The sequence below is a fragment of the Clinocottus analis genome, unplaced genomic scaffold (genome assembly GCF_023055335.1).
Source record: "Clinocottus analis isolate CAN_PGR_092001 unplaced genomic scaffold, fCliAna1.0.p SCAF_17, whole genome shotgun sequence".
NCBI classification, from domain to species: Eukaryota; Metazoa; Chordata; class Actinopteri; order Perciformes; family Cottidae; genus Clinocottus; species Clinocottus analis.
Genome location: NW_027175898.1, coordinates 4,706,036 through 4,727,265, shown reverse-complemented (window position 1 = coordinate 4,727,265; position 21,230 = coordinate 4,706,036). Strand labels below are relative to the sequence as shown.

General features: G+C 41.0%; 3 protein-coding genes across 3 annotated transcripts in view; all 3 read right to left on the bottom strand.

Annotated features, from left to right (window-relative positions):
• col12a1a (collagen, type XII, alpha 1a) overlaps positions 1-11,654 on the bottom strand; it is a 53,396-nt gene extending 41,742 nt beyond the window's left edge. Inside the window, exons 1-12 of the mRNA XM_068579928.1 lie at positions 11,585-11,654; positions 7,829-7,945; positions 7,583-7,726; positions 6,990-7,043; positions 5,525-5,788; positions 5,202-5,366; positions 4,707-4,880; positions 4,239-4,529; positions 3,502-4,104; positions 2,487-2,765; positions 2,118-2,393; positions 1,737-2,009 (exon numbers count right to left, since the gene is read on the bottom strand). Of these exons, the coding sequence (XP_068436029.1) occupies positions 1,737-2,009; positions 2,118-2,393; positions 2,487-2,765; positions 3,502-4,104; positions 4,239-4,529; positions 4,707-4,880; positions 5,202-5,366; positions 5,525-5,788; positions 6,990-7,043; positions 7,583-7,726; positions 7,829-7,945; positions 11,585-11,654 (2,710 nt within the window). The remainder of the gene's footprint in view (positions 1-1,736; positions 2,010-2,117; positions 2,394-2,486; positions 2,766-3,501; positions 4,105-4,238; positions 4,530-4,706; positions 4,881-5,201; positions 5,367-5,524; positions 5,789-6,989; positions 7,044-7,582; positions 7,727-7,828; positions 7,946-11,584) is intronic.
• Positions 11,655-14,083: 2,429 nt separating this feature from the next.
• On the bottom strand, positions 14,084-16,482 carry LOC137787640 (cytochrome c oxidase subunit 7A2, mitochondrial-like). Its single transcript, XM_068580293.1, has 4 exons — positions 16,328-16,482; positions 15,244-15,333; positions 14,536-14,620; positions 14,084-14,321 (listed from the first exon to the last, which is right to left on the bottom strand). Exons 1-4 carry the CDS (start codon positions 16,343-16,345, stop codon positions 14,263-14,265), a joined length of 252 nt encoding a protein of 83 aa, XP_068436394.1. The 5' UTR covers positions 16,346-16,482; the 3' UTR covers positions 14,084-14,262.
• Positions 16,483-16,964: 482 nt separating this feature from the next.
• On the bottom strand, positions 16,965-21,128 carry LOC137787639 (cell cycle control protein 50A-like). Its single transcript, XM_068580292.1, has 7 exons — positions 20,656-21,128; positions 19,901-20,020; positions 19,297-19,404; positions 19,123-19,210; positions 18,773-18,916; positions 18,469-18,678; positions 16,965-17,781 (listed from the first exon to the last, which is right to left on the bottom strand). Exons 1-7 carry the CDS (start codon positions 20,902-20,904, stop codon positions 17,588-17,590), a joined length of 1,113 nt encoding a protein of 370 aa, XP_068436393.1. The 5' UTR covers positions 20,905-21,128; the 3' UTR covers positions 16,965-17,587.
• Between the last annotated feature and the right edge of the window lie 102 nt (positions 21,129-21,230).

Here is a 21,230-nt window from a genome sequence, read left to right as displayed (position 1 = left end):
AACAATGAGATCAGTGTGGGGGCCTGCTGACGTCATGACAGTGTAATAGTGCTGGCTAAACAAAGTGCTTTGTCATGAAACTTTTTCCTGTGGGGGAGTATGGTTGATGACAGCACAGATTTGACATGTGGGAAAACTAACTCTATAATCAAAACCAAGCCCTCTGGTCAATGTGGGAACTGGGGAAAACACAGCAAAACAAACATTTCTTGCGAAGCCTTGCAGCCGCCAAAATGTACAAAACGTGGACTATTTCAGATTCTAAATAATTGTTGAAGCATCAGTCTGTGTAGGACAAAGTATGAGATAAAGTCCTCTTAGTTAATAACCTAGTGCCCAGGTCCATGTGGTCTGCAGTGACTGTCCCTGTAAAATAGGAACATAACCGACACTGAGGACCTCACGACTATGTAAGGAGCCAGGAGGCGACTTCAGGGAACAGGAACTCCACTCTTGCTATTATGATGAATAGAACAGCTTTGATGTTTTCATGCTATCAAACTGCTTTCAAAGAGGAATCCATTTCAGGTTGAGTTACGCATGGACACGATTATAGAGAGACATCGGCTGCTGTTTTCATCTTGGCACAGAAAAGGTTGAATAAAGAAAAGCAAAGTTGTTGTTTTTTTGCTGCTCTCTGATCCTCAAATGATCTTTATACTATTGCACAACCTACCAAAGACCTCTCCATACAGTACAGCATAGTAGGGGTAACTCATCACTATAATCTTATGTATATATTGCTAGTTAAGCTCATTTCCTTTCATACACAGTTTACTGGTTTTGCAGCCATAAACTGAACTGACTGAAAGCCAGAGATGTTCTCCTCCGTGGGATACAGTACCTTGATTGTTGTTTTGTCCCACCAGAGCGAGGACCTCCCCCCATCTCTCAAAAGAGATCTTTTTGATTTCCTTTCCTGTGGTGTGACATCACAACAATCTCTTTTCCCACTCAGACTCAGCCCCCTGTTGTGTCTTCTGCACTGACTTTAAACAGCTAAAGGCAGGGAAAAGATCCTCAAACCCAGAATTGTCTCATTGCTTTTAGTTAAAGGTGTTCAGGTGAACTGAACAATCATTAATAAAACATAGAATGCCATCTTACATTACCGGTAAGGATCAAATATCCTCCATTGTCTTATAAACCACAGTAAAACAACAAATGATTCATCTCAGACAGGCCTAAATGTACAGGTACTACCAGCAGGTATATGGCTGTCAAAGTCTCTCTTCCAAACCATTTCATAAGGTCTCCAGGTTCAAAAGCATCACACATCAATTTCCATTTCACTGCTCCTCATTCTATGGCAAACACATTACAACAACTGCCACATTCCTGTCGTTCCCCCTCTAACCATGGCCCATTTACTCAACCAACTTCCTTAATTAATTCTGATGTGAAAAATTATGTGAAAAAAATACCAACTAATACATTTCGGATGAACTTGGAAGATGACAAGTTACCTGATGTCAGTAGTTTTATATCACGCAGAATGTTAATAAAAAAAACAAAACAACTATAAATACAATAAATATAGAGGCCTAAATCTCAGAGTTTGCTTGGATTTTGAAAATAAAATGAACACAGTAATTAATTTGCCCACTCAGCAGTACCCACTTGCTGAGCCCAGAGCCACAAAGCATGCTTCACATTTCTGTCACACACATAGAAAAAGTCCAACCATGCTTCAAAGGTTTCAAATTAGGCATTAGCAGTGAGACGTTCTCCCTTACCTTCTAAGGTGGTTCCTGTGCCCAGAAGAGGATCACCCAAACCAGAAGAGTAGCGAGCACTAACAAACAGCTCATATTCAGTGGCTGGTTGGAGGTTCTTCAGCACCGCCTGGGTATTATCTCCCTTGACGGATATCTCCTTTCTGTCACCGCCCTCGGCAGGTTTGAAAGCAATGCGGTACTGAAGAACGTTTCCTGGAGCAGCCTGCCATGCCAGTTTCATTGTAGATATGGTCTCGTCAAACACGCGAAGGTCACGAGGAGAGCCACGGACTGAAAGCCAACAAAGATTTATCGGACACTTATTTATATCCGTTGTGCGAAAAACACAAGTTTCACATAGCTCTTTGCCAAAAAACACATTGTTTTTTTTAAACTCACCTTCTTTGGTGGTTCCATCTACTTGCATCTCGTCTCCTAAGCCTGCGGCATATTCAGCAGACACAGACACACGGTAGGTGGTAATAGGGAAAAGCTCTTGGAGAACTATGTTAGTCTCTGATCCAATGGTTTGGGCCACCAGTGTTTCCCCAGCACCACTCAGTGGGACATAGGTCAGGTGATACCTCATCACCTGACCTGGAGCAGCTTGCCATGACACCCTGAAGGAGTTGGTTGTCTCCTCTGTAACTCGTAGGTTGCGTACAGGCCCTTTCTCTGAAAAGGGGAGAATATTTTAATATATTTTATTTTTGATGACTATCGCGAAATTTTGAGCCATTAGTAAAAGTCCAACTAAATCTCTCTTACCATCTAGAGTGATCTCTTCACCGGTCAATGCGAAACTGTCTCCTTTCTCATACTGAGCAAAGACATTGACCTCATAGGGGGTGATGGGGAATAGATGCGGCAGGACGGTCGTGGTGGTATCACCAGGCACTGCCATGGAAATGTAGTCTCCAGTGACATCTTCGGCCTTGCGGAAACGCACCAGGTAACCCATGACTTTGGTAGTCGGAGCTATCCAGGTGGTACGGAAGCTTCTGGAGGTAACCTCGGAAAACACCAAGTCTCTGGGTGGAAGCAGACCTGAAAATAAAAAGTTTCTTGTTATGCATGTCTGTGATTAAAAAGTAAAGCACAGGCCCTAAACATTGTCAATGTTTCAAATTATTATAAATGTTCTTATTATAACGTAAATTTGTGAGATTTATCCGTCCTTGATGGCTATATTTTATTTCTTCCTCCTCTCTGTCTTCACCTACCTTCATTTACTGGCAGCAATAAAAAGCAACACATTCTTGTAACCTTGTTCAGCTAACAAGGTTAAACAATTATATGAAATTTCCCAGCATGGATTGTTAAACTTACTAAGTGTTGTGTGTTTTTGGACTACAGGCTTCAGTATCAATAAGCCTAAGGCTATCATGGTGAGTAGAAAGTGATCAAACATGGTGTGATGGAGCTCATTCAAGTAGCATGTATGTGGCTTTGTGGTATGTTTATTAGCAGGTAATGTTCGAGTGAGTTGATAAAGTTTCGCGTTGCCTTGCCTTACAGCAATTTACGATATATCATATTGCTGTTACCCGTGTTCTGGATTGCATTGGCTATTTGACATTATATCAACTCATGAAGACCTGGCCAACTGACATTGGTCAGATGTTACAGTGTCTAATAAGGAAAATATGGACCAACCTGAAGGTACAACCATACTTAGCAAATGGTACTCATCCAAAACTAATACCAAGAAGTTATGGGCATATTATGTGGCTTTACTCCTCAGCATAGTTATTGGGTTTAGATATTCTATCCTCTGACTTACTTTTCTTTTGGATGTTGAGCAGCTCCTGTTCAATCCTCAGACAGATGGACTGAGTCAGCTCCTTGGAGATCCTCTGGAAAGCATCAAAGTCCTCCACCTCGTAGACATGAGTGTCTGATGGTTGATTAGCAATGGCCTCAAGCTCTGACCTCACTGCATCCTTCACACCAACGGCAAAGATCTCCACATCAATATTCCTCAGGCCGACTGACGCATCCTTAAAGGAATCTGATGACTTTCCATCTGTGATCAGGACCATGACGCGGGGCACATTCTGCCTCGCTCCACGGTTAGCGATGAAGATCTTATCCTTGACATAGGTCATGGCCTTGCCAGTGTTAGTGGAGCCTCCACGGTAGGGGAACGTGCGCACAGCTCTCACAACAGCGTTAATGTCATTGTGGGTGTTGAGGGCAAACTCAGTGTGTGGATCGCGACTGTATTGGACCAAGCTAATCTGAACCTTGTTGGGTCCAATGTCAAAAGAAGTGACCAGAACCTCCAAGAAGGCACGGACTTTGGCAAAGTTTTGTAATCCAATACTGTACGAGCCGTCAACCAGTATGACCACATCAGCCTGCACATCCACTCCCAGAGAGCACTCTGCCAAAAGACAACACATGATGGGTCACTTTAAGGCTTTATATGACTTCCATGATAAAGAATAACAAGTAAGGAAGGTTGCGTACATCTGAGAATGGTCGAGGAAAGGTTACATGCACAACAAAATGTATCACCTGTTGACACTTTGACAGGCTGGGTCTTCGCCATTTCTGTGGCGGGTTCACTGGGAGTCAGACCTTTGAGGGCATATAGGCTGATCTCATACTCGGTCTCTGGAGAAAGGTCACGGACATTGATGGATGTCTGCTTGGGCCCAATGTAGAGCTCTTGGCGTTTCATTCCAGGTAGCATGGGGTTGAGTGTGAGCTTGTAGCCTGTGATATCACCCGGGGAGGCATCCCATGTCACCCTCATTGACTTAGATGCCATTTCTGTGACCTGCAGGTTAGAGGCTGGATCCACCACTGGGGGGGGAAATGCAGGAAGTGTATCATTACTTGAACTTTCAAGATGTATTGAGCATCACAATGTCTGCTTGGCTGTGTGTTTACAATGACAGTACTTTCTATAAGGACAGTTTTGTATCAAAACCATAGAACCCAACATGATGAAACACATTTAAAGAAGATCTTTTCACTTACTTTCATCTCCGCTGATCAGTGAGCCGAGCTGCTCATCAACACCGGCGCACACCTCAGTGATAATCTTTTTCTGTACTTCTTGGATCAAGTCAAAGTTGGGAACATTGTACACATGCTTGCTGTGAGGTGTGGAGGCAATTTCTCTTAGCTCATCCTCATCTGCTCCTTTGATACCTGGAGGTGGAAAATGTGAACAACATCAACTTATCATCATCATCATTATTAACATCAATATATATATATATATATATATATATATATATATATATATATATATATATATATATATATATATTCCACCTAGTGGCTGCATTGCAGATGTGGCAGGTAGACTGTTGACGGTTTTAGAGTTTCGCGTATGTTAGAAACATTAAAAGTACTTCAAAGTCAAATATGAATATGAAAAATCAATGGAAAATCAGATGGTTTCCAAGAACAGGCAGTCTATTACATGGGAGAGCACTATTCAACAAAACACTGAATAATAAACCATACCTAGGACAAATATTTCCACTCCAATGTTCCTAAGCCTTTTAGCATACTCCTCCACTGGGTCCTGGGATTTTCCATCAGTGATGATCATGGCTACCTTAGGAAAACTTTTCCTGGATCCAGCTGCCTCCGTGAAGATGTTTTGCAGCAGGTAGTCTATGGCATCACCTTAAGACAGAAATGTGCGTTTTTAATAATATTCAGATTTGCAGGGCTATTAAAATCACCAATAGCCATGCGAACCCATGTTGGCTCGATTAAAGCAGCATACAAATCTACAAATGAACTTTAAATCTCTGTTCCTCCTCCTGTCATAAACACCTTACCTGTCATTGTATTTCCCCCTTTGTACGGCAGGGAGTTGATGGCTTGGAGCAGCTCTCCTCTTCTGTTGTAACGGGTGAGAAGGAACTCTGTGCGGGTGTCTGTACTGTACTGAACCACGGCCACCCGGGTCTTTTCCTGGCCAATGTCGAAAGCTCCTGCCAGTGCGGCGATGAAACTACGGATGTGCTTAAAGTTTTCTCGTCCCACACTCCATGAGCCGTCCACCAGAAAAACCAAATCTGCTATTGCACTGACCGAACACTCTGGGGAATGAGAGTGGAGAAATAAGAGTCAGCCAGGAAAATGACCAATAAACCATTATGTTGCAGCTGTTGCTTGTGCCAGATTAGAAAAAGTTGACGTTTTACCACTATTTAATGGTTGGTGAAAATCTTGAAATGTAGAAAAAGCACATCCTTTATGCCTCAAATTAAAACCAATTTCCAAAAGAGAAATGTGCTGAAACAGCTTGGCCTTGGAACAATATTTTTTACATTGGACTAGTTCTTCTCCTGTCTGTCTGAATAAAACAAAGTACTTGACAGTGAGCTGGATGGCTCAAAGATATGCATTCTGACATCAAAGGAAATATCAGCCAGTGCCAAACAGTGGGCTGGTATCGTCATTCCAACAGAGGCAAAAATTAGACTTTTTATACTAAACATACAGCAGGTTCCACCAGCTATGTTCACTTTTATACTTTTAAATCCCACGGGACTTTAAATTATTTAAAGTTTAAAGTATTTGAAGTTTAAAATTCTCTGGAACATTTCATGATGACTATTAGAATAATTGGCTGGGTTTATGTGGATGGACTTTATTCCTCATTTCCCCGAGGTCTCATTGACTCTAAATGCTGTTCCTCACATCTCATAAGCTTCCCTTCATATAAGGGCATAATATGTTCTCAGAATTCCCTGACCGAATGTTGAAACGGTCGGCATCAATGTGTGGTTTGGTGAAACAATGTGGGTGAAAGAATGTCTGAGTGCTTAACAATGAATAGGGTTTTAGCAGAATCTGGTAGCGTGGGTCTAATTTCCAGGAGAATCTACAGCTTGGAAATGCACACCGACTAGTCTCACGAGATGAGCAGATGACTGTTTGACATCATAGTAAGAACTGCCACATCTTTCAGTAAGGGAAAGCACTTGCCTCCAGGTGGCACAATGAATACATCATTCTCCCCCACCCCAGATTCAATGACGCATAAGTCAACACGTGTCTCCTAGCTTCCAGCCTTTCTTTCCTTTTTTTTTCTTGATGTGCAGACTGGTTTCAATTATAGCAGCCAATGTGTGCCCTCCCAGTCGCTGTCTGCTTACCCACTGACAACCCGAACAGAAGGTAAAATGTATGTCTGACCAAATTATTCCATGGGAGAAAAATATTTTGAAATGGGGGGAAAAACCATGGAGAACCGCCACTGTTCATTTCGGTTGACACAACCGTAAACATACTCACTGATTGATTCTGTCTGTGGCTTCCTGACCCGTCCACTGGTGTTACTGGACTGGACTGAAACACAGGAAACACTCGGGGAGTTAGCACCGCGCAGTACCTGCCTCGCTGTGTGCTTTTGCGCAGCACAAAGAAAGGCAGGCGAGTGAACACATCATAAAAGCTGGTCGACAGGATCCAAACCACATTTACACAAACACATATCTTTATGCTGCATTAGCTACAAACAGTAGGCAGGAGTCAGTAAACAGATGGGATTTCTCCATACTTTCCTTCAGCTCGTGGCTAGAAAATACTACATGGAACAAGTTATACTCCAAATGTTGTCCCTGTGTTGTAGGATGAAGAAGATGGTCTGTCTGTCTGGATGGTCTGATGTTAGTGATAAGTATTATGGATTCTTAATGTCACATAATTTGAATGAATAAATAAAATAATAAAATGAACAAGAAGACAATAAGTGTACCTTTTGTGCTCACAAACTAGCATTAGTGTGTAACATTATTGTAGCATTACAGTAAGTGTCTTATGCAACAGTAGCAGTCTGCATAAATCAGTGACAATATAAATTAACTCGCTGTGAAAGATGCACTTACTGGTCAGTTGTCCAAAGATGGGAATGCTCTCCTCAGACCCATAATAGGAGTTTATGGACACCGAGTAGTCCAAGTCAGGGGTCAGGTCAGTGATTGAGGTCATAGTGGCGTAGGGATCAAGAGTAAAGTCTCTGACCGGTTCATCTAGGAGAAGGAATGTAACAGTGAATCAGCTGTATAAACTGTGTGTGTCCACTGTTGGGTTCAGATCTCGTGCATAATGTGAGGGCTGACTCGCATACTGACCTGCATCTGATACAACTTGTAGTCTGAAGCCCTCTATACTTGACGAGGGTCTCGTCCATGACATTTCCACTGAGTTCTCATTTAGAATTTTAAATTTCAAGTCTGAGGGGGGCTCCACTGCAAATAAGAGGTGAAACACTGTTAAATTACAACAAACACAAACGCATGTATAAATGTGATCATATTTATGCACAAATCAAATTGACACATTTTGAAATCGGGCATTCACATTGATCCCAACGACAAACACTTCATGACTGAAGTGGACTTTTTTTCGTTGTTGGGGACAGACACATGGCACTGACGTCCATTTGTGAGGGTGACGAGTTAAGAACACGTGACAACATTGAAAAAGTGTGAGAAGCCATTTTGGAGTAAAATGGCGTTTGTTTGAGTTGCTCAACCAAGGTGGCCAGCAACTCAAGCACTGGCATACACGACTCCACACAAACTCTACCAAAATGCAAACACTGAGTGAACCATCCAACACATGCTGAGTGCAATCATTACAACAACGCATGCCCCGACAACACTAAACCGCTTTCACGGTGGAGTTGATCTCAGCATGACAAAATACAACAGTAACTGATTATACAATGGAATTAAGGTTGCCGTATAGTTGTTGACGTAGCTCTTGACAAAATTGAACACCATATGTTATATATACGTTGTATATAAACATATTTCAAAGACGAAAAAGTGTTTATTTGGTTCAAACTCTTTACACGAGTGAGTGGCACACATCCATTGCAAACCTTTTAAAAAGATTACACAATTCGTCGCTGGAGACCCTTGTGTACTTTTTCATTGGCAGTATAATGCACGAGAGGGAATGAGAGAACACAATGACTCTAGACACTCAGAAGACTGTTTAGAAGGACCATAATAATAAATACATTTAGGAAGACATATACAGTGTGACAAGGCCACACGCCTTCACGTGGAGCGGACTTGATCACAGCGTCATGCATCGTGTACATGAGAAAGTTGTTTGGCTCAACAACTTTGACGGACTGGATGGTAGATTCCATGTACAGTTGGGACCACACAGACAGAGATGACAAACATATTTTATAATGATATTCATTTTTACAGCTTCTAGGATACCCAGTCGAGGAAGAAGGATAGTGGGTATTAGTAAAAGTGTGCTATTATTTAGTATGTCTCATTTACATGCATAGATGTTAGAGCTGGATCTAAAAGTACGTAATGCATGTTTTATTAACTAAGTTACCCACTGTCATTTAAGAAATATCCTATGGTTAGTTTTTCAATGTGTGTCTGGATGTCGTCATTCATTAGAAAATAAATTAGTGAAAATTAGTGTTCGATGCAAATAAATCTTTGTAGTGACACAATGACTGAATACAGTGCAAAGGACGTGATGAATTAGGTGAATTTCGAAATTTGAGATGTTAATGAGGTGAGCGTGGTGTCGCGCTAGGCCAAGCCCGACGTCACGCACAGTGGCAGCATACCATGAGTGGTAGCATACCATGATGAGGGTGATGTAAGGTCAGTGAGCATGCTTTAGACTGTAAGGCCTGAGCAAAGAGCTCTGCCATGTGGGTTCATGCTCGCTGTAAAGTAGAACAAGAGTGCCATGGGAGGCAAGAATATCATCGTAAAATACACTTTGAGTAGGAAGCCATAGCTTGGGACACACCGAACGCACAGGCAGATGACAAACAGGAGCCCACCAAATGGTTAAAAACTGGGATTGGAGGATCACCAACCTGACTTATCAACTCAAGGAGCCCCGATGGGCCGCGCTCCACCTGATTTCTCCGCGAGTACTCATCTTCAACACCGAGAATGGTAATGGGAATGGAAGTGTGTGTGTGTGTGTGTGGGTGTGTGTGGGTGCGTGAGTGCGTATGTAGAAGTTTATGGTGGGTTGCAAGTAGCGATGGTGATTTGAAAAATTCAGAAAAAATTGTTTTAGACGAGGGTTTCACTTTCCACGAGCAATCTGCAACGCCCACGTTTGTTGGTGTCAAGAAGTGATGATCATTTAAATGTGTTGCAATGTCATCGACTACAGCCTCCTGGTTTTCAAATAAACTTAAGGAACAAAAGTGTTTATGTCAAACTAAACATCTCTGGTATGTTATTTGGACATTGCGGTTGCTCTTGTTATATGGATTGTCCCAACATTTCCTAATAAAGGAGCCCTCCTGCTCCCAAGGGCCACAGTCTGGCTACTGTTGTGTTGGGAGCCTCAACCACCGGGCAGCCAGCTATCCTGGCCTGAGCCACTGCCAGGAGGAGAGACCAAGAAGAGGAGGAAAGAACACCGACTCTCCCAAAGAGGCAGGACAGATGCCAAAGTAATTCCTCAACATGTGCTGACATTAAACATTACTGCATATTAACTTTCCATATGTATTGCAACTCAGCGTTTTTGCGAATGCCCGCAAAGAAGCCCCAGAAAGACTCTTTGTCTTTGTGCTGTCTGAGGAGTAATTTGCTATTCTCGTATTTCATCTTTCCATTCCGTTGGTGGAGATATGTGAGAGTAGACGTTAGACTCCTCTCACGCCGCCAGGGAGTTTTTAATAGGAAAAATCAGCGGGTTTCCATACCATATTTCCATATTTGCTATTATGTCGGAAAAAAATGTTTGCATGTAAAAAAAACTTGAGTCATTTCTGTCAAAGATATTGACAGATTGTTAACCGTCTATGACATGTTGGCTCATGTGACATGTACAGACGAACATATGTAATAGCAGTAATATGTAAGCACAAAATCAGACATGGAAAATAACAGTTGTTCAAGTATGGCACTTAAATACAGTTTTGAAGTTCTTGCTATTTCCTTTGATAATTTCATTTATCTGACTTTCTACGAGCACAATTACATTAAGCTTCTTTTAACACGTCTTAAATATTAAATGCAGGTCAAACTTTTGCCAGACATTGATTAGTTTACTCTACTTCCCCTACTGTACCGTTATGATGTTGCACATGTAATTTAATGACTTACTTTACTTGCTGCTAAAGCCGTTCCACAACTACTGCACAGATTTACACGGCTTTACGAGATCCTACTCCAAACCTCAGCATAATATGTTTTAAATATGCAATCTAGCATTTCAACGCCCAATTACCAAAGACTTGGAAATCTTCCAGATTTTCCTTTGAAAAAGTGCAAAGGCTAGCTGTCATAAAAGGGAAACAGCCTGGCAAAAATATTTATGGGGAGACATTTAGCTATGAAATGACTTTTGTTCGACTCTGTGCCCTGCTGTTTAATGCATTTCAATTAAAAATTGGAAATGTAATAAACATAGTGGTGCGCTTGTTTTGTTTTTTATATTTTCCGTATCTGAACGAGAGAACTGCACCTAAAGTTTTGGTTTAAAGGATTAAAATAAAAAGGCTTAATACAAATACATGAGATAAAGATTTGGATTTTACATCAAAGCCTGTAATTAGTCCTGACAGATAAACCTGACAACATATGTTACAAATGAGGGATAAAAGCATGACAAGTATCACAGAATCAATCAGTAGTTCAAAACTCACACAGTCAAATAGCATACACATAAAACAAGGATGACTTTATTCAGTTTATCAATAGAAAACGTCCATCGTCCATGTGAGGTTTCTCTGACATTAGAGTGAAAGACTAATAATCCCTGTAACATAGCGAACCAGTAGAGATATATAGATGAAAGAAGAGAAGCAGGAGGTAAAGAAACAAAGTGGGATAGTTTATGTGAGTGGGCTGCTGCAAAGCGGTTTCAATTACCTTGAGCCTCTGTGGAGCACAGCAGGGCTGCGAGGAAGGCAGCTGTGGCCAGTGACAGCCCTATCTTCATGTTTGGCTGTGAAGGGTCAGCAGAGCATCAATCAGTCTGAGGGGAAAGCGAGAACAAGCGTTAATGCTGCAATGGCACCGCTCTGTAAGGAGCCAGCACATGCAGGAGATACCTTTTGAAATCAGATTTAGCTGAGCTGGAGAACGGACAGTTTGCTGTTAACTCATAACACATATTTGAAACGTATGCAGTGACCCACATAATTCTGTTTTTTTTTTTTTTAGTTTCTTTTTAAATGCCTTTAATTTGAAGAGCTTATTATTTAATCATTACTGTCCATTTTGACAGACTGCGAGATCCATCTCGACTCCGTTGCACAATAAGGGCCACACCTTGCTGCTTCCAAGCAGTGGAATCCCACACCCTGGGGGCGCATACTTTACCGAAGGTAATGACTTGAAAAACATTTTGAACACATGTTCATCTGTTTGATTTTCACAAGCACAATCCCCCCGAGCTGTCATCATCATTCTAGTGGGTCTCTTTGCAGCTCACAGCATGCAGTGCAGTCTTACCTGTGGCTCTCCCTCACTCCAGCCCTACAGGGATGGTCACCAAAAACTCATCATATATGTTATACTGCAATCAAAATACTCCTTAATGTTTTGTATGAGCATATACTCATACGAAACATTAACGAGTTTGATCTTAATTTTGTACAAATCACACATGTCTTATATGCTGAGGCATGTAACTACCTAACGCCTTTGCTTCCCTTGGAATAAATATATTTCTTTATAACTGGGTCAGCATCACTTCCAGTAATCGTTGAGGCAATCGCCTCACACTGCATTTAAATAGCATAATGCAATGAATCCCATGCAAGGCTATCTATTCCTACTCCAGCAGTCACACAGCAGGATGGACTCTGTTCAGTATACTGTGATCCTACCGCCCCGCCTGGTGCACAGGCACCAACACTGCAGCAGCAGGGGCCGAAAGGACTCTCTTGGCCCCTCGAGCACAATTGGAGAACAACTAATTTAAAAAAAAAATTTAAAAGTACAATAGATAGATATGTATGCCTTACTACTATAACACTGCGGGGCTTCGCATTACATTTACTCAGCTTCACTTTCTCTTTTAAAACCAATGTGGTGGCATTTCCCCTCAATTCGGTTCAATAACATGATTAAGGGTTAAAATCTTATTTTAAAAAAACAAACATTTTTTTTAAGTTTACAAAGTGATCTAACTCATCTTAATGTCGCTCATCTAACGCACAGCGATACAAGTACTGCAAAACGCGCAACAAGTACAAAATAACAAAAATGAATTATTTATAATTTTGGGTGGATAACATTCAAACAATAAATAACAGTCAGTCAACTCACCTATTTAACCCCCCCAAAAAATTGGACAGACCAAATCGCAGAGCAGCCTGCTTGCAGCCTCTCCTCTGGAAAGTAAAGTGAGATTTTCAGGAGCTGCGGCTGGACCCCTCTCTCCTCTCCTTGGCTACTGAAGCTCCGCCAGCAGATGTGCAAGAAGGAAAAGCTCTCTTTCCAAGTGGGAAGACTCTTTCCACCATCGGCTACTTAATAGGGGGGGCAGTTCCCAACTCTCAGTTTACCATGATTTTTGGGCATCTTACGAAACCCTCTCTGCCTGTCAGTCGATGCATAATGTCCCCCGCTGAGTCCGGTACTGTTTGGAAATTACTTTTTTTTTCCTGCATTCTTTCGGTCTGGAGGTTTAATGAGTTTCCAGTGCCAATGTGACTTCACTGCGGGGAAACAGCTGGCCAAACGAGACCGAGAGGGGAAGTGTTGTATGTGCGAAAGGCCACCTTAGAGAATTGATTTACTCAGATGTCGACGGAAATACATTTCGAATTTATCGCTCAGTAAATAAAAACTCTTTGCTATTGGTATGTGAACGTGGACATACGTCCTCGCTTAGATACTAATTTCTCATAATGCATAGACAAAGACAAGTGTGATGATTTCAGCCCAATATTTCACAAGTTTATTAATTTTTTTGTTTGTTTGTTGGGGAAAGCAAAGTATTTCAGGAACAACTTATCCAGTTTTTTATTCCCACAACTGAGCGCTTCTCACAGATTGGTTCATGCTGCCCTCTCGTGTTCAAACCAGAGACCAGCACGAGATGCAAGTTTGGATTGGTGAAGGACATCCAATCTTAAAAAAATACACAAGTTTCTGCAGTCTCCTGCTAAACTCGAATTGTGTTAAGATTAGGGAAAGGCGGTCTTGATAGATTTCCTAACTCATGTATGATCAATATGAAGCTGGTAGCAATGTCCAGCAAAATCTATTGTAATCACTACTTCCGAGGCAGTGCACATCCATACACACTTAACAGACATTACATCTATTTTTTTCACTTACAACTAAGCCAAAGGAAACACTAAACAAATTATGTTGCAGCAGAAACCACATTTTAAAAAGTGACACAATTTCCCAACATGAAGGGCTATATTTTTTTTTATTTGCAGCACATATTTTTTTTACAATCATTCAACATTTCAAACATGAAACATACTTTAACTTATTGGATTCCCAGATTACAAATCTGAGCACAGAGTGGATGAATTACATACAGCAGGTGATGATTGTTTCATCAGATAAATAAGTCCAGTCGGCTCTCACTGTGGCTTCTTGGGCATTGCCGCACTTAACAGCTCATACATTACATATCCAGCGCCTGTGAAGAGACCAGACAAGTATTACAGATGTGGAGATACAACACAAGCTAATTATACTGACTTCAAACGACCCACTGTGATGCATCGTGAAATTACAGTAATTTGGTTTTCAAAGTCAGTTTCAGCAATAACATTGCATGGCATGACATGTGGTTTTATACAAAGGTCAGACATTTGGATTGAGCTGACTCATCGAATCTCAGACAAACGTACCAAACACAGTGAGAGAGATTGTGGCTCTGTAGAGCACAGAGTCCTTCGCGCCGCCCTTCAGATGGACAGGCATACCGTTATCCTCCTATTCAAAGAATGAAGGCATAGAGTTATTTAAAAGACACATTTCTACTTTAAGGATATGGTTATGACTCTTTCTAATGTGTCTCTGTTTCTATGGCATTGCATTTTTTTGTGGAGCTCATCTTTGGTTAACCAAGGTAATTAAGTGGTAGCATACAGTGTACCATGCAATGAAATAGTGCTTGCTCTGGCATTTAGAAGCATGGGTAGGCCATTTGTCAACTATGACTATAGCAATTTCTAGCTCTATGCAGGGATCAGCAAAGCCTGCCATACTGGAACATTGATTTTGCAATGGATATTTAATTAGAAGCTTGCAAGCATAATCAGTATAACTTCAGCTACAGCTACAGCCGAAAGTCGCTTTGACTCTGATACTTATCTGTCAGGCTACAAACAGGAAAAAATAGATTCTGTCTCCAGAACCTGGGAATGAAGTAGACACTTTAACATTATCAGTATCAAAATATCTCATTGTCTCACTTTAAACACTGGCAACGGTAGTTTAAAAGTCAAGTCATCATTACTTTTGTGCCTGAAACACTGATACAATGATCCGATGGGATATTGATTTGATCATTAGTTCACGGGTGTCATTCTTGTCCTCAAAATGATTGACCCTACCTGAAACAGTTTTTGTTTTTCCTTCACAGAGTTATTAATCTGTCTGCAGGCACTGCTGGTGATGGTCCTCCTGGAAAGCTGCTGAAGTCCCTGTTGGTACAAACACTTAATGGATGATTTTATGGTTCAAACAGTTATAATCTGAGCATGACAAACAGTAGATAATGGAGTAAAATAACTAACACTGAAACGGTATGTGAAATTACCCAAAATGCCGCTTGATTAAGTGACACTAAATCAGAAAAAAACAGCAAGCTCACTGATGTCCGAAAAAGAATAAGAATAAACAGTGACATACTTTGCAGCATATGTGCTAAAAAAAAAGTGTATTTTTTCAAAGCCTACAAAAATGGAGCCATCTGCTGTTCAACCCTTGGTACTGCACTTGTATGAAAGCAATAGATGCAGGGAAAGTGGGTCAAAACAGAGTTTAACTGAGTATTTAGTTTTTCTAAACGGTAGCAATACATACAATGTTCCGTCAATGCACGATGTTCACGTGTAACGTCGGCTTGTTCGTCTAAAGCCTAACCTACATTCATTATAACTTACCTTTCCCGACACTGTTAACCTCACCGTCTTTATTAAAACTCTAGCGCCGGTGTTTGTAGTGGTCAAGGGATATAGTGAAACGAGCAAATCAATACACCTGTTAAGGTCGAGACGCAGACGAGTATTTTAGCGCGTACGTGACATCCAAAGGATATCTAACGTCACACACTTCAACCTCACTTGACTTGTTGCATAATAACCTATCCGGTTACTAACTCTGGCTTCATGTCATGAAGGGCAACGGCGTTAAGATTTAGAGACACACAACAGCGGGATACAATGAGAACAATATGTGTAGGTTACTTCTTACATTAAATTAATTAAACTATAATTATGATTCGCGTTTTAGCGGCTCGCTGAAATTTAAGTTAGCAAAGTTCATTTTAAAAGGTTAAGTTGGCTGAGGACCGTTACTGGTCTTTAGACACTAACCTTGCCTACGCTCACATAATAATTACGCCGTTATAACCACAATAATTAGCTTTTTCATGAGAAAACTGGACAATTTCAGGGTAAAAACAAGTAGTCTTACCAGTAGTTGCCTATACATTTTGGCGAGCGTCTGTGTTTTCTTCAGCTAAGAGGGAAAGGCACCGCACAAGGACGAACACCAACGGTCTGATTTCCCACAATCCTTTGGGCAACATGTTACATCCGGTCACGTGAGATTCTTATACCTAATGTGCTATTTGATAATCATAGCAATTTAAAATACCGATGATAATGAATAAAAAAAAGGGAAGAACAAAAAAAAAAAAAAAACGTATAGGTAGTGTTAGGGCAAAAGTGGTAGTCTGAAATAAAATCACAAATTATACCAATACATTCATTAAGTTGTTTAATTGGACCCTACGAATCTTATAAAAACCTAGAAATTTCAAATTTAAACAAGTTACCGAATGAATCAAGAATATAACAGAAGATTAAGTGAAACCAGGGGGGGAGGGGGACTAACAATGTGACACTTAAAAGTGCATATAATTTGGTCAACGTTGAAGAACGCCTGATCTAACACTCAGGCCAAAACTGTAAAAACTAAATCATTGTTGTGCTACAATCAGCCTGAAACAATGCCCAGAGCTTTGCGAGCATTGCGGTCACTTGATATGGTGGGATCATGTTTCCATCATTAATTAACATCAGATGGTAATTTTAAGAAGACACCTAGCAACTGGTATAGTCTCTTTATACAACCAGTCACAGCAGAGGGCAAACAGCCACTACTTGTGGTACTTGTGGTCACGAGTATGCTTTGACCCTCTGTGGATGAAATACTTTGTTAAATATCAGCACTTGCTTACCACAACTAGCAACGCATGAACAATGACTTTAACCTATATTCAAGGTCATTTTAAAAACCAGAGGTATGTCAATTAAATATAATGGTACATTCATCAGCAGGACATATTGCAGTACATAATATGGACATAAAGTACAAACAGACAAACATCGCATTAAAAATACATACATCCTTCAGTAAAGGAGCCATTCGCAAAGCACTGCTAAAATAAAACACATACTTTGATTGTGTATAGATAAATAGAAGATAAATACTTTTTTTTTAACGCAGGAAATGTAATTCCCATAAGCTAATTTGAAGCTGTATGTACAGAGACACAGACTTTATCATTCTGATTTTGCCTTAGTTGCCCTTCACAAAATCACAACTTTTGATGGGAGACTTTACACAAAAGCATGATAATAACAGAAACCAGTGTAGTCACACTAAAATCGACAAGCAGTCCAGAACAATCATGCATGCGTAGACAGGAAAATGTGTTGCAAGAACAGTTTAGCTTGGAATATCTGCACTGTTGTTTCGGGTGTCATATTTATGGTGGATGATGAGCAGAACCACACCCAGGAAGAAGCAGATGGAGCCCACAGTGATGTAGGCAATGCCAAGGAAAGGGTTCTTCCCTCCCATCCACGAGATGGTGCTCAGGATCATCCGCTTGCGACCATCGAAGCTGCGCACAGGGTAATCTGATGATCACATGGTTAATGGAAGAATTACCAGAGTTTCTGGCGTCATAGTTTTTAAATCACAGCTTGCTTAGAACCATTAATGTAGGCACAGATTGTAAATAGATAATATGATAATCACATGACTATATGAATCTAATGTAGTCAATAAGCAATCTTTTTTTTGGCGCCCAATCATTGGTTAAGTAATCTCTTTGTATTTAAAATGGTCATCAACGTCAGATGACTAAATGTGGGTCCTACATTTTCATCTTGGCACCGTAAAAGGTACACTAGTTACACCGATGGTTCATTTCCAAAAGCTGGAATATTGAGATACCTGGATAACTGCCCTGAGTAAAACCCAGATCCCACTCTACTCTGCAACATGTACTGTTAATAAATTACCCATTTTGGTACTCAGATTAGTTAAGATAACTTCTTTCATTAAGAACCAGGCATGGACAATAAACACACAGAACTGGACTCAGCAGTGTTGAGTGCAAGCTGTCATCAAGCTAATTAAATTTGTTCAACTATCTACTTGTTGTTTAGGTGTTTTGTTATTTGCTAAATTAGGAATTTGTAAATTTACTGCGACTCAATATGATCAACGTTTAGGGTGCTCCTACATAACAAAAACAAGCCCACAAGCATGTTTTGTTCTGATTGTGCTGTAGAGCGTCTGGCTATGATTCAAAAGGATACTGTAAGTGATTTCCAGGACGTATTTGCCACTGGGCAGAGTCGGGGTCGTGCTGGGCTTCTTCTGGATGATGCGATAGAGCTTGCGAAAGGTGGGCAACGCAGCGGTGCGCATCCACACAATGAAGTCCTCATTGATGAAGCCGTTGTTCTCAGAATCTGACGGGTCCATCTCAAACACTGGCTTCCTCCAGTTTACCGGCTTGGATGTGCCTAAAAAAACAAACAAAAATGTACAAAGCAAGTCAGAAGAAGTTCAGTGTTTAATAGTTTCAAAAAGATCTCGCACACAGTTTGATTTAATTACCATGGAAGGCTACAGTGAGGTTGTCATTTCCACCGGGGTTCCTGAACTTAACATGTTTGTCTGTCCACCATGCGATTCCCTTCTTTACAAGAGGAATTGCATTTCTGCTACCATTGGAATCAATATGATACAGCTCCAGAGTGTCTGAAACAAACAAAGAAACATTGTACTCATTATTGTTCCATTGAGGGAAAGCAGCTAATGAACTAAACTGCAAACTGTTGTCAAAGAGTTTTGTGCTGTACAGAGCTTTGAGTAGGAGTTTTGATGGTCAGATGATACTTTAGTTGACCACATAAGTAGCACTAATTCCAACACTGCCGTGGAGAAAAAAAAAAGTTCCTACTTACCATTGAAAAGGCTGTTAGCGATGGCTCCGCATGGAGCGATGGGCAGTCCTTCACTTCTGCTGTACGGCTCGCATTCCTTGCTGGGGTTCTGTAAAAATCAGGCGACATTAAACGAATGCACAAGGCAGTTGTTGAAGAAAAGAACAAAAAGTGAGAACACTTCCAAGAATATACCGTTAAAGCAGACCGGTCACCATTCAGTTGGCTGTCATCCCTGGACTTCACATAGCGCCTATGGTTCTGATAGAAGTTGGATAAGCCGTAGTACATGAAGACATTGCTCTGCAGGAGAGGGGAGATCGTGTTAAAGACAGTATCAGCAAAGGCCAGGAAGTACTTTAGTAAGGTGGCACTTCACCATGCACAGAACTAAGCTAAATTTGCTTCCATCAAATTTGGGATTCTTTATGTTCTCAGATGAGATTAATCTTATTTTCCTCCCCACTTGATTTTAGTTGCACCTTTGTGACGCTGGTTTATCTGATCTGGAATCTGTTGAGAGGAAAAAGCCACAGGCTGAGAGCTTTAATAGGTAATCAATATAAGCCTATTGGAAGTTGCCAGGCTGCGTATTACCAGACTAGAATGATCGATGATAATGACGGCTCACAAAACAACCTTGACTGTGTCTTTCTTTGGACTTAAAATAGATCTTAATGGACATTCAGTGTCAGGAGGGCAGTTTCTATCTTTTATTTTACTTCAAGCAACACTATCAGTTTTGAAGCTGAGGGCATGTATTATTCATCGGGTCTGCATACTGCAAGCTGGCGCTCACCTCGAATGGCTGCTCCAATGTGAAGGGCACAGAGCAGAAACATGGTGTTGTGCTGTTCCAGCTGAAGTTCTTGGCACAGTTGTAGCATGCATCGTTAATGTCTGCACCAGTGTAATCAATCTGAAAAGGAGGAGCTGATTAGCTTAAAATTTCAAAACAAAAAAAACATATAAAAGTAGCTCAAAATAGATGCATAAAGTTTAATATTCATATACACATAACAATATTCTGTTTTTATTTAAACTGTTTTAAAAAAGGTGCCGATTCAGATTATAGGTTATTATTGAAGGCTTTAGTGTGTTTTTGATTAATTGTTTTGTATGTTTGTATGTCTTAGCTCATTTAAACAACTGGATGCAATATCAAAAGGTGTTTAATATATTTGATATCAACATGTTGAGCCATTACAAGAATCAGTTCTTATTACAATACAACACAACTCAACAGCACCACAAACGTTAACTACATCCCCATAACTGAACTTGACAACCTTGCATGTTGCATTAAGACTGCATTAGTTTGAACTAAAGTCAGCTAACCTATAATATACACCAACAACTGTAATCTCAATATGGTAAAGGCACAGAAATGGTAAAAACAAAGTTGTTATTTGTGCTCTTGCTTGTCGTAACACAACAGATCATGTCAGGAAATGGACGAGGGAAGAAAGAAAACTAGAAATGTACGGTGTGGAAAGAGCTAGATGAGCCTGGTCGGTAAGTGAGCTGTTAGATGAAGACGTGACTCTCCCTCACCTCGTACTCTTTGATGTTGTTTGAAGTGACGTACAGGCCGATGCCGATGGGTATGAAGATAAGGCCGATAACGAAGAAAGCCGGGAGCACGGTGCCCGCTGTCAGGATGGGCTGCCAGGCCGGTAGTCTCTGCTGTTTGAACGCGGTGTTGTCCGGCTTTTTGCTTTTCACGACCCCGGCGCCTCCGTTATTCGAGGCGCCCGAGTGGTGCCCGTCCTCCTCCTTCGCGTTGTAGCTAGACGCCATCATGGCTGCGATCCGCTTCTGGCCAAAATAAACGACTGTGGGTTAAATCGGTTGGCAGCCGGTAGTTCCCGGTTAATCCCACACGGTAAACGCGAGGCCACACGTTAAGGTAAAGGGTAAGGCTGTCTAAGGAGGGCTGTTTACCGCCCGTCTAATCCAAATATATACTCATTGTGGTATTGACTTGGTCCGTCCTGCTAATCTCGTCTATGAGGAAGAAGCCGGAAGTGTCCTAACCAATAGGAGGATGAAGCGTAGGGGGCGCGTCACGGCAGAAAACAACACGCCCCTTTCTCATGTTGTATGTTGTGCACACATTTGATGCAAAT

Excerpts from the sequence above, each read along its gene's own strand:
- LOC137787640 (XM_068580293.1), bottom strand. Across the intron at positions 14,621-15,243 it reads AAAAACAAAAACTGTTTCAG|GAGGATAACGGTATGCCTGT; the intron begins GTAGGGTCAATC and ends TTCTTTGAATAG. Across the intron at positions 14,322-14,535 it reads AATCTCTCTCACTGTGTTTG|GCGCTGGATATGTAATGTAT; the intron begins GTACGTTTGTCT and ends GTCTCTTCACAG.
- LOC137787639 (XM_068580292.1), bottom strand. The coding sequence starts at position 20,904 with ATGATGGCGTCTAGCTACAACGCGAAGGAGGAGGACGGGCACCACTCG. Across the intron at positions 20,021-20,655 it reads ACAACATCAAAGAGTACGAG|ATTGATTACACTGGTGCAGA; the intron begins GTGAGGGAGAGT and ends CCTCCTTTTCAG. Across the intron at positions 19,405-19,900 it reads CATTGGAGCAGCCATTCGAG|AGCAATGTCTTCATGTACTA; the intron begins GTGAGCGCCAGC and ends CCTCTCCTGCAG.